We start from the raw sequence: 14,902 nt of genomic DNA on the forward strand, positions 1-14,902 counted from the left end.
GCTACTGACAGAGCATGCAGGCAACATCACTTTCTCTATCTTGAAAAATCACATGCCACGAAACAGGATTTGGATATCTCGGAACAAGAGTGTCTCTTGATCATGACAACAAAACAGACATCGAAGTGTCAGTAGGGCTGTGACATTAACTGCATTACCACAATGTTGTGGTCATGTGTTGCAGCTGATTGGTCAACAGACTCAACCCAAGGCATCCTGGGATTGTCAACTGGGAGCTAACAGCATGGAAAGAGCTGCAGCAATTATTTTTGAGACAGAAAATTGGATAAATGATCATAGAAGACATTTGGTGTTGGATTTATCATTATAGATTTATTTTACCACACCTCCAAAAAAGACGCTGCAGTTCAGGGCTGGATTACAAAGCTTCTGAACAGGATAACATCGCACCGGAGCCAACACTGTTCATCAGAATCAACTCAAAGCTAAATCATCATCAGACAATAACCGACAGATTCCAAAATTAAATGGACTATTTACCTCACTCAAACCTGATTATTCAACAGACTACAAATGGACTATAAGCAGAAACCAGAACGCCAAAATCTCATCCGTTGACTACAGATTCTGCATTCATACGAAGATATCCATTTATAGAGATTATGTTTAAGTCAGAGACAGAATGCCATATTACCATGGTACTGTCTAATTTTCTGATATGTCTGAGTCTCATGTCTCCGAAGCCAAATCTGAGTCACTAAACCCCTGGCCAAGTCACTGGAGTCAGATCTGAGAGTCTGAGGTCTGAGTTACTGAGGCCACGCACATGTCATGTCATTGAGGCCATGTCCTCAACATAATATCTGATTTACAGAGATTATGTTCAAGTTGCATATCTAGATCACTGTCAAGTCCATGTCACTGTGGTCAAGCAAATGGCAGAGTCACAGAGGTCGTGTTGAAGTGGCCGAAATTGTGCATAAGACATTCAGGCTATGTCCAAACCGTCATAGTCAAGTCAGAGTCACAAGGGTCATGTCAAAGTCATTGTTGTTATGTCTGACTGAGCAAAGCTGCATTTCCTCCAAAAGTATGTGGAACTTTCAGTCCCAGGAACTTATTTTCAAGGAACTTAAATGTTCCTTCAGCCTGTTCCTCCTCAGTCTTAAGAGCCACCAAGATTAGGCAAATTAGTCTGCTGACTTATGAAAACAGTAGTCGTTCGTGGCTGCAGATTTTAAACAATGGTGGCTGAAATAAAATGATGCAAGTAATCAACCATTCAGAAAGGTTCACCACTTCAAGTCTCATCCTTAAAGTTCCTGGACTTTTGGAAAGTACAACCCCTGGAGCAGGGACCATTTGGGGGCTACAATAATGCCCCTTGAACTTAATTTCGACCACGGTCCTCTTTGGTTCCTCCAAAGATTCCCAGAGAAATCCATGTCAGTGAAGTCAGGCAGTCTTAATCAGATCAAGATCCCTATACTGATCTCATACTGATACTTTTAACCAATAAAGTAATCAGGTGCAAATTTGAAACATCACATTATCACACCGTATTTTTTTATGTAACAGTGATCGTCTGTAACTATGTCTTTGTCTAGACTTAGGATTTTGATACCTGGAATTGTCCCTCAGAGACCAGGTAGGCACAGAGCAGAGATCCAGCTAGCAGACCTGATCCTATGATGACGTTCTGTGTTTGATTCAGCAGAGCCAGGGATGCTGAGCTCTTCCACTCACAGTGCTACACAAACACAACCAACACACAAGTCATTGAAAGTAAGATACATAGACAAACAACTTCAGATCAGATTTTTTTCAGAATGTCTTTGAATCGAAGCATGTAAGTTTAGCAGGGTACTTGATGATGTTAGTCTTTACTGGACAGCAACTCAAGCTTACCTGATATTTCAGAATGGCTTCCTCAAAGCAGCAGACTTCATAATCCTCAGCACTGTAATATTTTACCTGTGAAAAAATATCGAATCCAGATAGTGAAGACTGAAACGTCCTGAAAAATCATCTAAACAGCAACCTGAAATGATAATTCAAACTAGCTTGGAACATTCTGAAACATCTGGAAACAAATGTACATATAGTTGAATAGAGCTCAACACTATTCTGGAAGTGAAAATTCCATTCATATTCTGAATATAGGATTTAGATTATTATTTTTGTCATGTCATATCCATCAAATTCCCTGCGATGCTGTATCACAGCTTTGTGTATTCACAAGTACAACAGACAGGGGGGGAAGGAATTAATTACAAACACTCAAATTACTTAAAGTTTTTGGGGGCGGTACTTGTACTTTTAAGAGTAGATTTTCAAGTCTGTACTTTTACTATTACTTAAGTATTCATTACAAGGTGTAATCTACTTAGTTACTTTGAACATCATAGATGAGTACTGAGCACAATTTGAATTAATATCCAAACCTTTCATCTGCATTTTTGTAGCCAATCAGGTGATCTGATCACAAACGAGCCAATGAAAAAGAGGATATACAAATGAAAAGCAAAACAAAATTCTGCAGCAGCACACATCTGGAGCAAGGATGTTAATGATTAATCATTAATCAATTAATTGCTTTTAAGAATTAAACCAATTAAAAATATATTCATGGATATTAATGGCACCACATTTGACATTGTTTTGTCCAGTGGAGCCATTTCTTGTTAGCAATGTAACAGTGCTTGTACGTGAGTACAGATTTTCAGCACTCTTTCCACCACTGACAACAGACCATACCTGGACACACCTGTATGTGATGTTGGGTGTGGTCAGTTGTTCAACAGACTTAAATCTTTCGGAAATACAAATCAGTTTTTTCCTCAATAAAAATATATAAACAGGAAATCTCTTCTTACCGTCTCAAAGTTGAGCAGTGAGTCTACAGCTCTGGACTTGGCCTTATTGTCTTGATCATTCATCTCTCTCCTGTACTTCGTCCTCCACTCTGTGATCAAGATGGTGCTGGCTGCAAATATAACGTACAGTCTGGTCAATATCAGTTTTTCTTTTAAAATGTCACCAGACATTTTAGAATCCTCCACCATTCTCCTGCTAATCTGTGCTGTGACTCTGTTACTGCTGTGCAGGTCAGACACCTTCAGTTTATAATTGTAGTTTAAATGGTTTAAGTATGCTATTATTATCTGTTCTCTTTTGGCACATTTTTTTTTCAAAGTTGGAAGAAATGATAAAATCAGCTATGATAGATGATAAAGTTTAGATGCTTGATATTTTAAGTTAATGAGATATTAAATTCTAGATTACCAGAAAGTAATGGAAAACGGAAATGGAAAGACACTCACACACATGCAATACACACACTCACATACACATTAACTCACTGAGGTAGAGGATCATGCAGGTGAAGACAATGAGTCCAAACCAGACATTGAAGTAGGAGACGAAGTAGATGATGGCAATGATGATGTCACAGATGGTGGGGAGGATACTGAACAGGATGTAGCTAAAGACAAAAACAATCACAAGTTATTCGTCACGCACTACATGTGTGTTGTTTACGTCAGTATGGTTGAACCCAAGAAGAGCCTCCCCCTGTCCTACCTCAGCAGATTGTTGATGGAGGAGGTGCCTCTGTCGACGCTCCTCAGCACGTCTCCGGTGCGTCGCTCCAGGTGCCAGCGCAGAGACAAACCATGCAGGTGTGAAAACAAACACACCTAAAGGATGGTGGGATACGGACAGAAGGAGACCTCCACTTATGTCACTTTACACAACACCTACAGGAATTACTCACTGTACCATGTCCAATGTATGCCAGCTACATTCAAGTTGTGTTTGTCTGTGTTGTAAGAGTAAAATGGTAACTACACTGAAAGGATTTACTGTTGGCTGAGCCTCAAGCAAATCATGATGTCATAGTCTAATATAGAACAGAATAGAACAGAACAGAATAGAATAGAATAGAATAGAATAGAATAGAATAGAATAGAATAGAATAGAATGTCTGTTACAGACATTGTTTATAGAGAGGCGACAGTTTTCTTATTTCTTTTTCTAATTTTATATTTTAGTTTTTAAATTTGGCCCATAGTGTACCATACAACCCTCTGCTCCACACTCTGTCACTTCACAGTCACAACAGTTAACACACTCAATACAGCACACAAGTAGTAAAGATCTGCATGAGTGTATGGGTACTGGAATAAATAAAATAAGTAAAAGACATGCTACTATGTGTAACTTTATATTTTATAAATCAATAGAGTGCCCTTTTTTCTTTTCTTTTTGTGAATTTTTTTTTTCAAAATTTTCCATTAACATCATTCTTTTCTAATGCAGTGCTTTAAAATGCACATAAAATACACTGATGGAAACATGTGTAGTGTGTCTAAAAGAACTATTCACCTCCACTGACCATTGGAGGATCCTTGTCTGTACAAATGGAATAAGTAACTGAATGTTATAGATCATCTTAGTTCAACAGGGAGAACTCAAGAAGACAGCTATAATAAACATTTTTTTTTTTGTCAACCAAAAACTAGTGTGTTTCAAAACAATTATCTTAGAGATGACTTTTTACCAAATGGGCAAATGGGAATGGGATGACGCTACTTTTCCAGTAAGAGAACAAAGGAAAACACTGATGTGGCTTTAAAAAGCATTGTCCAGTGGCTTCAGCAGTCTGCATAGCATTGGCAAAGATGGACACAGAGTCTCCACTTCCTCCCACCATGCAAAACCAAAGCCAAAATATACCGCATAGGAACACTGCCATCTTGCACTGGTGATGACATTTGGAACCAGAGTCTGTGCAGTAGTGACCAAGCTTTCAAGTTCAATCTCGAGCAGAACTCAGCTGCCAATCATGGCATGAAACCCCCTTTTTATAGCACAACCCTAACCTTAACCCTAAAATAATTAATCAAAACCAAATTGTATTTGAAATTTGAAATTATGATCCAACAATCTGTTGTAATTATATTTAAATTGGCTCACCGTTGGTTTTTATATTGAAATAGAATTTGGATTAATTACTGGCTAAACTGTTGGCTTAGCAATCTGTCTGATCGTCTATAAACAGACCTAACAGATTTTGTTATGGTGAAGATTGCATTATTCCCAGATCTCAGTGCTAATGTTGGTGAGGACAATGTTACTATGACAGATATGACATGACCAAAGTTGTAATAAACCATAATTATCCTTAAATCATGCTGTAGAATCTACAGTACATGAGTGAATCAAAATTATTGGAAATAAGACTCCAAAAGAAAGACATTAAAGTGAAGATGGCAGAATGATAAGACTCAGGAAACAGAAAGAAGTAAAAGAAGTCTGAGTGGTACCTGAACGCCTTTGCTGGTAAACTGCTGAACTTTGATCCACATGAACTGACGAAGGTTGCTGATGAAACCAGAGGTCCCTACAAGGAACAGAGAAAGAACAATTAGACAGGAAGAAGCTAAAGAATATCACACTCAAATCCACTTCAAACCACACAGGCTGCAGCTTATATTCTCTGACATAAACATAGAAATATGTTTTATTTTGTACAGTCCTGTATATATGAACACACACATGCGCACCTGCCCCTCCTCCTTGTAGGAACTTGAGCAGTGTGTAGATGCAGACGGTGGCAATCAGCGAAGTCCAGGCACCACCAGCAGAGAGCTCATTCACTACACACACACACACACACACACACACACACACACACACACACACACACACAAACAAACAAAAAAAACCAAAACATTTTCCTTTGTCATTTTGACCATCATGAACTTTTGTTTTCACATTAGAACAATAATAACCCAGTAATCTCAGTTATTTTAGATTACACAGCATTATGTTTTTTTATTCATATTTTTAGTATAAACACATTAAAGGCAACAGGTTTTGTTTTTCGATGATCTGGAAGGTAAAATTACTGTATTTGTCAGTGGAGTCTTGTGGGCCAACAAGCCCATTTGTTACTGTAACTGTTTGTATAAAACCACTTTAGAGGTTTCCTTAAAGCTAGTGTTCTAAAAAGCTAAATCCAACCTTCAGTTCACATGGCAGTGAGTAGATAATGACTGAATTTTCATTTTTGGGTGAACTATCCTTTTAAATGTTCATTTAAGGATGCCTTAAGAAAATATAAGTTGTATAAAAACACAATGAGGATTTCCTCAGGATTTTGGAAGGGAAAACACTTTAATCCACCCTCCTTAGTTACATTTGCTATGCCTGCCAATCTTTGCATTTTATGCAAGCATTTGTTGAAGCACAAGGTCTGTGATCCCTTGGAGACATAAACAAAAACAGATTCTCATTTCTAGCTGATGATGGTAGTTTTTGTCAGCTAAAATAAATGATGTAAGCTACTGATAACTCCTTGAATCTGCTGAGAAGTCTCCATCTGATACGTTTTAAAACAAGAACCCTGTGAAAGTGTACATGTAAAGTTACCCAACAACTGCGTACATGATGTAATGTTAATGCTAAAAGACACAGGCCAAATCTAGCTTAGCTACATCTCAGCAAATTGGTCGGATGGTGAAATATGGTGTATCTACATGATAGATGACAGAAATGCACTCATTAACATGGGAAAGGGAAGCACAGGGAATCTATTAGTGCAAGCAGACCTTGAGATGGGTCACCAAGGCAGACCGGTTGAAATGCAACTGCAGAAGACAGCCAGGATAAGAGACAGGCTAACCCAGCTTAGACCTGACACAGGGAGCCAGAGAGCGATGCATTGTCGTCAACCCATTTTGATGCTGCATCAGCCCACATCCTCCTCTTCAAACCCCCACATAATGAAGATGCAGTGGTATCTAACAAGTTTGGCTGTAGGTAAAGTTACTGCAGCTGCACATGTAGTTAGCCAGACATGCAAATGTTTGCAGCTCACGTTAGAGCAGATAAAGACAAAGTTTAATCCGTTCTCCACGTGTGTGCTCATGTGTTTCATGTAACTGACAAACTACAAAAAAGTACAGACTATCGCAGAGTATCGCTCTCCTTAGATCCTCTTGCACACCTTCAACATGTAGACAAATGGAAAGCTCGACAGCTCTAGTTATGTCTGCTAAACTATCATTGGACAGTTGTTGTTCTATCACCAGAGTAACCGCTAACTGCTGCTAACTTTAGCTGCCGTCTAAAGTCTGCCGCAAGTCTGGACTGGGATTTCAGAGCACTGGGGGAGTGCTGGTGTTTACATTGCTAGCACAGGAGCTTTGGACCTGTGGGAGAACAAAGTTTTTGGCAGGGAGCAGTGCCACAATGGGCACCACAAACAGAGCAAGTTGGACAGGCAGAGGAACTAGGCCCAGCGGCCTGCCAGTGAACACGGCCTGACCAGGACCAAACTGAGACTGATGGAGGCCAGTTTAACAACAGGAAATACAGTACAGAGGTGATTTACAGTGGTTCAAACCATGACGATGGACAACAAAGACACGGCAAGCAGGGACAAGAGAAACAAGAAGCAGGACAGGAGCAAGTGGGAGTTCAGACATTAATAGTGGAGAGAAACCGCATGTTGAGCTGGAATATTTTCACAGCTAACTCTGTGAATTAAGGGCTTATTTCAACCAAACCAGAGTTGGCAATCTTTGGAGCAGTGGAAAGAAGAACCAAGATGGTTTGGGTGAGTATGAATGAAATGTGTTCTATAACTTGAGGTCAGAAGTACAATTTGTATTCTTATTTTTAACAAGGTAAATAGGTGTAAGAATATTTCCTTGTTTGACATTTGGTGAGCTTATTTTGTTGCTGCCTGGTTAGCATGCTAACTTAAGTATGTAAATATGTACAATACATAGACCACTTTGACATATTATTAAAACTGTTATGTCTTCATATTCTGTTGATAATTTTAGTTACTATCTGAATATTTTAAAAATAAAACTCTAAAAGGGTACAAATTGCATCTTAAAGTATATTTTGATGCTGGTACTTTTGTAGTAAGTAAAAGTTGACATACACAGTCACTCACAGTCATGACCACATTCAGACACTCCTCCTGCTGTCACATACACACGCAGACAGACAGACACACACACACACACACACACACACACACACACTCATTCACATTCATTACCCTTTTTGTACAAGTGCTGGGAATCAGGATGAAATGAAAAAACAGACAGAGATGAGGGGAGGAGGATGAGGAGGAGAAGAAGAAAAACTGATGCTCCGACAGAGAGACAGACATGGTGAGAGAAGAGGAAAGAAAATAAGATAAAAACATTGAGAGAGAGATGAATAAAGAAATGTGTGTATTCTGTGTTCTTTAATTTTCTAGTGTGTGTTTTCATTGGGGGGTATTTTCAACTCTTTGGCATTGGGTCCTGGAGTCGGAGGGTGGGAGGCAGGGTCGTACCCAGAGACAAAACGTCCGTTGTACCGGTGTGTTAACTCCACGAAAAAGGCCGCTAATGCCGGCTAAGCATGACTGGCAGGAGGGGTGACCTCCCAGAAAAACCTCCGCACACACACACACATGCACACCAACAACAACCACCCCCACCCTCACCCCCCTCTCTGGGACGCTTTCCTCATCACACAAAGCAGCGGTCGGCTTCATTCTGGCAGCACTGGCTTATACTTTCATGTTGCTCCAAAAGCCAAATGGCCCGTTCTCTAAAGGGAAAAGTAGCTGAAGACAAACTGAATCCTGACTTCCTCTGAAGTGGAGACTTCTGGGTTGTTGCCTTGTGGTGGGTGCAGTCCTGTGTACAAAATAGGGTACAAAAGACCCTGGCAAATGATGACACTGCCTGAAAAATGAAGGTCGCTTCTTCCTTTGAACCAATCCTATGATTTTATTATGCAGTGTCAGAGCTGTTTTATAACAAATGAGTAAACCAGCACAAATTAATATTTAAATACTGATTACCAGACCCAATCAATATGTGTATGAAGTCTTTGGATGACATTATTAAAGGCTTATTCACTTTGAATGAGTGTGAGTGTCCGTTGTTGATCTATTCAGTTGTTGTTTTAAATATTTAATTGGCATTAAGTGAATAACCTTTTGTCAGTATTTTTATTTGTCATCCAGTTACTTTTGATGCCTTGTGTTTTGATAATATCAAAATTTTCTAAAATTGACCCTTCTTAAGCCCAGCCCCTTTCTCCTCTGTCCTCCAATAATAGTTGAGCAATCATGCATCATTTTTTTTCCCAGTATAGATGAGAGAATTCAGCAGTTTAACTGGTGTACTTCCACTGTTAAATGTGGCTGACAGGCATATTTTACCTACTCCCCAAAGGCCTTTCCAATTATGTGTAGATATGAGACATTAAATTAGTTGTTCTGTGATCAGCTTTTTGTTTTTTTTTACTGTTAGTCTTGTGAACTAAAGTGCATGTGCTGTGTCTACCTGGCATGTTACAGTATAGAGGGACAAAGTAACAGTTAGTATGCTTTTCTGAATCCACAGAAGCACTAAGTGTCTGGTGCTGGTGCAGTTTTCTCACAGACAGGTACAGAAGCCACTTGAACAACAGAAACAGAAAATAGTGAGTGGGATGATAGCTGCACTTGATGACAGGTCACACAGTTACCATAATGCCAATATGGCTACTGATTTTTAAAAGATGGAAATAATAAGTCAATAAAAACATAAATAAATAAAATGTTGTCAAAAAACTTATCAATCACTGTTGAAATCAGTAAAGATCAGATCCAGACACTTGGAAGAAAAAAGGACACAATCAATTAAGGACATGAGAAAATAAGAAAGACCACACTTCAAAACACTTGAGCACACTGCCATCTATAGTTTGGATAGTAAAATTCAGCCAATGGGCTTGACAGCTACCTTAGTTTTAACTTTACAAATCTAACTGCTACAAAACAACAAATCTTGTGATACACAGAAAGGTGATGAAATGCATTTAAGGTTTTTTGGACAACTTAGAAGTCATATTTTGATACTAACATTTGATGTGTACCTAAATAATAGAATTTACTTTACTATCAATACTAAGAATAATGAATTAATCCATACTTTTGTTTATGTCTGGTTTACATTTTTTCCTGGAGTGGGTGTGGTTTAAAGGTTGTGACTCTTTCTATCCCTATCACAAGTTTTAGATTTAAATTTAAATTTAAACATTTAGTGATATAGGAAAGACCAGAATCTTTGTTTTTTCTTTATAGCAGCTTCTCTCTTGACAGATACTTACCAATGTTCTTGGAGTAAACAGGCACCAGCACATTAACCAGTCGCTCTGCTGCAAGCAGGGCAACACACAGCAGCACGAGTCCCTGCAGAGCTGTAGTGCCTTTGGGCCAGACGTATGGCAGCAGTAGCCTCACCTTCCTACCAAAGCCTTGCCAGACAGATGGCAAGGAAGAGGAGGAGGAGGGAGAGGAGGAGTGTTGGATCTGGAAGGATAGAAAAGGTCAAGAGGTCAGAAGAAGAGTGCGCACAAAATACAAAATTTCATAAAATTTGAATGTGTGATAACATTATGGGTTTTTATTATGTCTATCATCATTTCTATTGTAAGGGAATTTTTATATTAACATATTGTTTTTTGTGTGTATTAAATTGTGAAGTTTTGCCTTGCTTTACTGGTGCGATTTCAACTGCTGAGTTTCCGCAATGAATCAACAGCTCTGGCTACGTAGCAACCAATAAATCTTCATCTATTCAAGCCATGAAAAGCTCAGTATTTTGCCCTGTGGCCGGAAAGCAGAAAACAACCACTGCAACGACGGCTGAGGAAATGCAGTTGCAGCCAAAGAGTCCTCTTAAAGCTGGGGAGAGCTAATTTTTTTAATTTGTTTTTTGGATTTTTGGTGTAATTGGCAAAAAATTCCCTACTGACTTCTACTTCTTCTCTTGGCTCTCTAAATCCAGCCTGTGATGTGAGACTTTGGCCAATCACAGGTCAGTAAGCTAGAGTCACATTCCCAAAACATCAGTATTTGATGATCAGAGAAATGACAGCCAAACATGTGACATAGAGGCAGTGCCGTATGTCTACTGCAGCATGTCCACAGCAGAGCATATCCATTATAATCAGCTGGAGCCTTTACACTGACCATGGAAGCCATGAACACCTGCATGTGCATCATGGGGCCCACGAACCGGTAAAAGAGTTCAGAGGTTTTAAAGTGATCCAAATAAATACCTTATTGTGCCATTCACAATGCCACTTGCAGAGCGACCTTGTGGGTGTTTTTACATTGTAAATCAATCGAATCAACATGTAACCATAATCTATGGTCTCCACAGAAAACAGCTGGCACGCAACCACATGCTACAGAGACAACGTTCATGGTAGCACGTATAAAACAGTCCCGCATCACAATACCACAACTAGTTTAGCATTTTGGCTGAGATGAATTCTGCCTCGATGGTCTTTAATCGTAAGTGCCAGGACCATTTAGTACAGTATTCAAGCAATACCAATTCAATTCAACAGAATTCAATCTGATTCATGCAGTGTCTTAAGACACTTTTCTTGTACAGCAGGTCTAGACTGTTCTTTTTATATTATCATTTACAGAGACACAACACTTCCCACCAAGAGCAAGCACTTAGGTGGCAGTGGCAAGGAAAAATTTCATTTTTAACAGGCAGAAACCTCAAGTGGAACCAGACTGACAGGTCAGACAGGTCAAATTTTTACTTAAGCAAAAAAATTACAAAGTATTAGTATCAAAATATATTTTAAGTTCCAAGTTCTGCCCATGTGACACGTCACGTTTATGTCACATGTGTATCAGCCATGAGACTCAACAATCACCCATCTTCAAACCACTAATCCAAAGTCTCAGTAATCTACATCGCCTGAACCAGTTACATAATTTGCCTTTGAATAGATTTTATTAGGGCTCCCCAGCTCAGTTGGTGAAGAGTGCGCTCCATGTACTGAGGCTATCAGCCTTCTGCAGCAGCTATTGGTTTGACTCCCACCTGAGGCCCATTTGTTGTGTGTCACCCCCTCTTTCTCTACAACCTTTCCTGTCATATCTTCAGCTGTCACTATCAAAAATAAAAACAAAAGCCAAAAAAATCTTAAAAAATAAACTTTGGTAACCTTGCTTCTTTCTAACTTCCCGACCAACGCTCAGTTTATCAGGCTTCACACGGCATGATCTAGTGCCACAAAAGCCTTTACACAACTTTTTACACATATGCAGTAGTCGGCTACTCCTACTGCAAGTTGTCCTTTAACAAACTGACAGTGCACCCTCTCACATTTTAACATAATCAAAAACATGTAAAACTAATTGATTCATTTTGGATGTGTTTTCTCTGAATTCTCAGAAGACTTAGTGTCACAGCAAAGATTTAGTTTTTGTAAACTCAGAGAAGAGTGAATGAACGTACCTCAACATTAACAGCTCCTCTTTTTCCTCCTCTTCCACTCTTTACAGTGACATCTGCCATCTGATTCACCTCCAGTCTTCAGTTCATTGTGCTGTAAAACTCACTTCTTCAGCAGCAGAACAACTGCAAGCCACACACACATTGTAGTTACAGGATTACTGGCAACTATTTAATTAGCCGGCGCTGTATTAGTGCCTGGGAGGTTAACCTGCTGTGATGGTTTGTAAAAAGCCAGTCAGAGTGACTCCACTCACATTCACACACACACACACACACACACACACACACACACACACACACACACACACACACACACACACTTCTGTTGTGTTTTGAGCTTTGAGTTTAAAGTAGATGTGGTCAGCATTTTGCATTGACCTGTGAGCGGGGCTGTGAGTGTGTGTGTGTGTGTGTGAGAGAGAGAGAGAGAGAGAGAGAGAGAGAGAGAGAGAGAGAGAGAGAGAGAGAGAGAATATGTTTGTGTGTGTTGTAAAAATTCTTCGTCTAAATAGTGAGAGTTGCTAGTTCTCTGAAGAATTACCAAGACAGTGTGATGAATCAAATCTCTTTACTTCATGCAGCATGGAGAGAAGACTCACAAATGTATTGATCCCGTTTGAACTGTCTTTTTAAAAACTAATTATACAAATCATGAAAGTCACAAACTGTTGAAGTATCACACTGAGGCATTTAGGCCTGCATGGGCTTTACATTGACAGACAACTGACAGTTATAAACAGCTGATCAATTTACGGTATGGGACTCATCATCGCTTGTTGTTGTCAATTTACAATTAACACACGTTGTGCACGTGTTGCGCCCCTGCAGCCAGTCCCCCCCTTGTCTTGGGAACAGGGGCTGGGGCAAAATAACATGCTTTTTACATACAGTACATTGTATTAAACAGGATTTCAACCTATTTAATTTACCATCTATGGCTCCAACTTGCTATTTGGACTGCTGTGCTCATTTTTGCATGCACCATTCTAGACCACTGAATATAACTGCTGTCTGCTGGTCTTTTTAGCTTTAACTCTCCTCTAGATCAGTGCTGCCTCATGTCTTGCCTTTCTAGCTTTAACATGAAAGAATGCACACACAACTTTTTACTTTTGGAGGGTTTTGTTATAATCTACTAAACTGTTAAATTAAGCTTCTTAAAACAATGTTAAAGTAGAGGCTTGACACCAGCTTAAAAATGTTCAGGTCATGTGAATGTATTTCACTTTTCTATAAACTTACTGAACTCAGTAAATTGGCTAAAAGTTACAGAAAGATTAGCTCCAGTATCCTGTTTGTGCTATAATTGAAGGTTTATTTCAAAGATCAATAAATTAACTAATATCCAACTAGTAAAAAAGTATTATGCTAATAGTGTTGTCACTGTCAAATCCTAAAGTCTAAAATGTAACTGCACACAGAAAACCCATTCACGCAGTGTTGTAAGAAAATAGGACAGGAAAAAAATACAAACAAGCAGGTTCTTTATTAGTAAAGAGTAACAAACCAGCGGGTTGTATGGAGTAAGAAGAGGCAGCCTATACAGACGTGTGCTGCTTCACACAGCAACATGAAGCCATCAGCATAATGTTTCTCTATGAACAAAGCTCAGCATGGACACTACCAGGATACAGCACAGACTAGCATTCAACAGGGTGGAGCCACCATGGTGCTACGTGGCTCACCAAGCCATGACAGATGCATTGTGGGATTGGGGCTGAATCGACACTGGGACAGTCGGCCTGAAGCTGAACTCTCTGGAGAAGAAGATCTGAAGTTGTTTCTACAACAAAAGATGTCTGATTAGAAGGTTTAGTGATACAGCAGTGGCTGAAGCTGACTACAAAGTGTCAAGTGGACTGGACAGCAAAATAGTCAGACATGTTGTCTTGTGGCTTAGAGAGATGTATACATTTACCACTGGTAAATATATAGCTAATTTAGATTAGGTGATAGCTTTTGTGCGTTACGAACTACACTGCAATGGACAGATGCAAGGATATCACTGGCTACATTCTATTCAAATCGGATTTGTGGTGCAATACTATATAGGTCATCAAATTAATCCATCCTCAGTATTTCCTTCTCCTGACTGCAAAGTATAATTTAATTAGGTAATCTAACACATGGCAAGCATAATGAGGTCGATCCAACTTCACAAAGTGAAGTGATGTGGTTCCTTTACAAGAAACACAATTTTTTCTCATTAATTTGTGACTTAAATCTCAGAGGATTTCTGAGTGTTTTCTCGCAAATAATCACAGAGAGGATTTGAGTTTTTTGCACATAAATTTGTGAGATTTTTGCATGAAGTCACCATTAATGTATTATGGAAATTATTCCATACCCCTCTCCCCAGGCTGTGTATTTTATTTTTTTCTTTCTTTCTTTTAAAATATACAATGACCCTAAATACACCATTGTAAAAACAGGCCATTCTGCATAATGAGTACTTTTTCTTTTGGTACTTTATGTATATTTTGATGCTAATATTGCATTTTTTTTTTACTTATGAAAAAAACTACCACAGGACTTTTATTTGTAATATTTTACTCTCTGCCAAGTGGTGGAGGATGGCTGCCCACCATAGAGTCTATTCCCACTTGAGG

The 14,902-nt window shown here is 39.1% G+C and overlaps 1 protein-coding gene across 2 annotated transcripts in view; it reads right to left on the reverse strand.

Moving 5' to 3' along the window:
* abcb6b (ATP binding cassette subfamily B member 6 (LAN blood group) b) overlaps positions 1–12,510 on the reverse strand; it is a 42,015-nt gene extending 29,505 nt beyond the window's left edge. The window contains exons 1-9 of one of the 2 annotated variants that reach the window (XR_014771270.1): positions 12,294–12,380; positions 10,135–10,336; positions 5,529–5,621; positions 5,289–5,365; positions 3,544–3,659; positions 3,324–3,445; positions 2,838–2,947; positions 1,870–1,935; positions 1,586–1,711 (exon numbers count right to left, since the gene is read on the reverse strand). Coding sequence is in view for 1 of the 2 variants with exons in the window: in XM_084724008.1 (XP_084580134.1) it covers positions 1,586–1,711; positions 1,870–1,935; positions 2,838–2,947; positions 3,324–3,445; positions 3,544–3,659; positions 5,289–5,365; positions 5,529–5,621; positions 10,135–10,336; positions 12,294–12,353 (972 nt within the window). In the remaining variant the exon portion in view is untranslated. Of the gene's footprint in view, positions 1–1,585; positions 1,712–1,869; positions 1,936–2,837; positions 2,948–3,323; positions 3,446–3,543; positions 3,660–5,288; positions 5,366–5,528; positions 5,622–10,134; positions 10,337–12,293 lie in introns of both variants that reach the window. The other variant, XM_084724008.1, reaches the window with a different exon arrangement.
* Positions 12,511–14,902: the final 2,392 nt, after the last annotated feature.

The sequence above is a fragment of the Lutjanus erythropterus genome, chromosome 8, assembly GCF_056507025.1.
Source record: "Lutjanus erythropterus isolate fLutEry1 chromosome 8, fLutEry1.hap2, whole genome shotgun sequence".
In the NCBI taxonomy this organism is placed as follows: Eukaryota; Metazoa; Chordata; class Actinopteri; order Lutjaniformes; family Lutjanidae; genus Lutjanus; species Lutjanus erythropterus.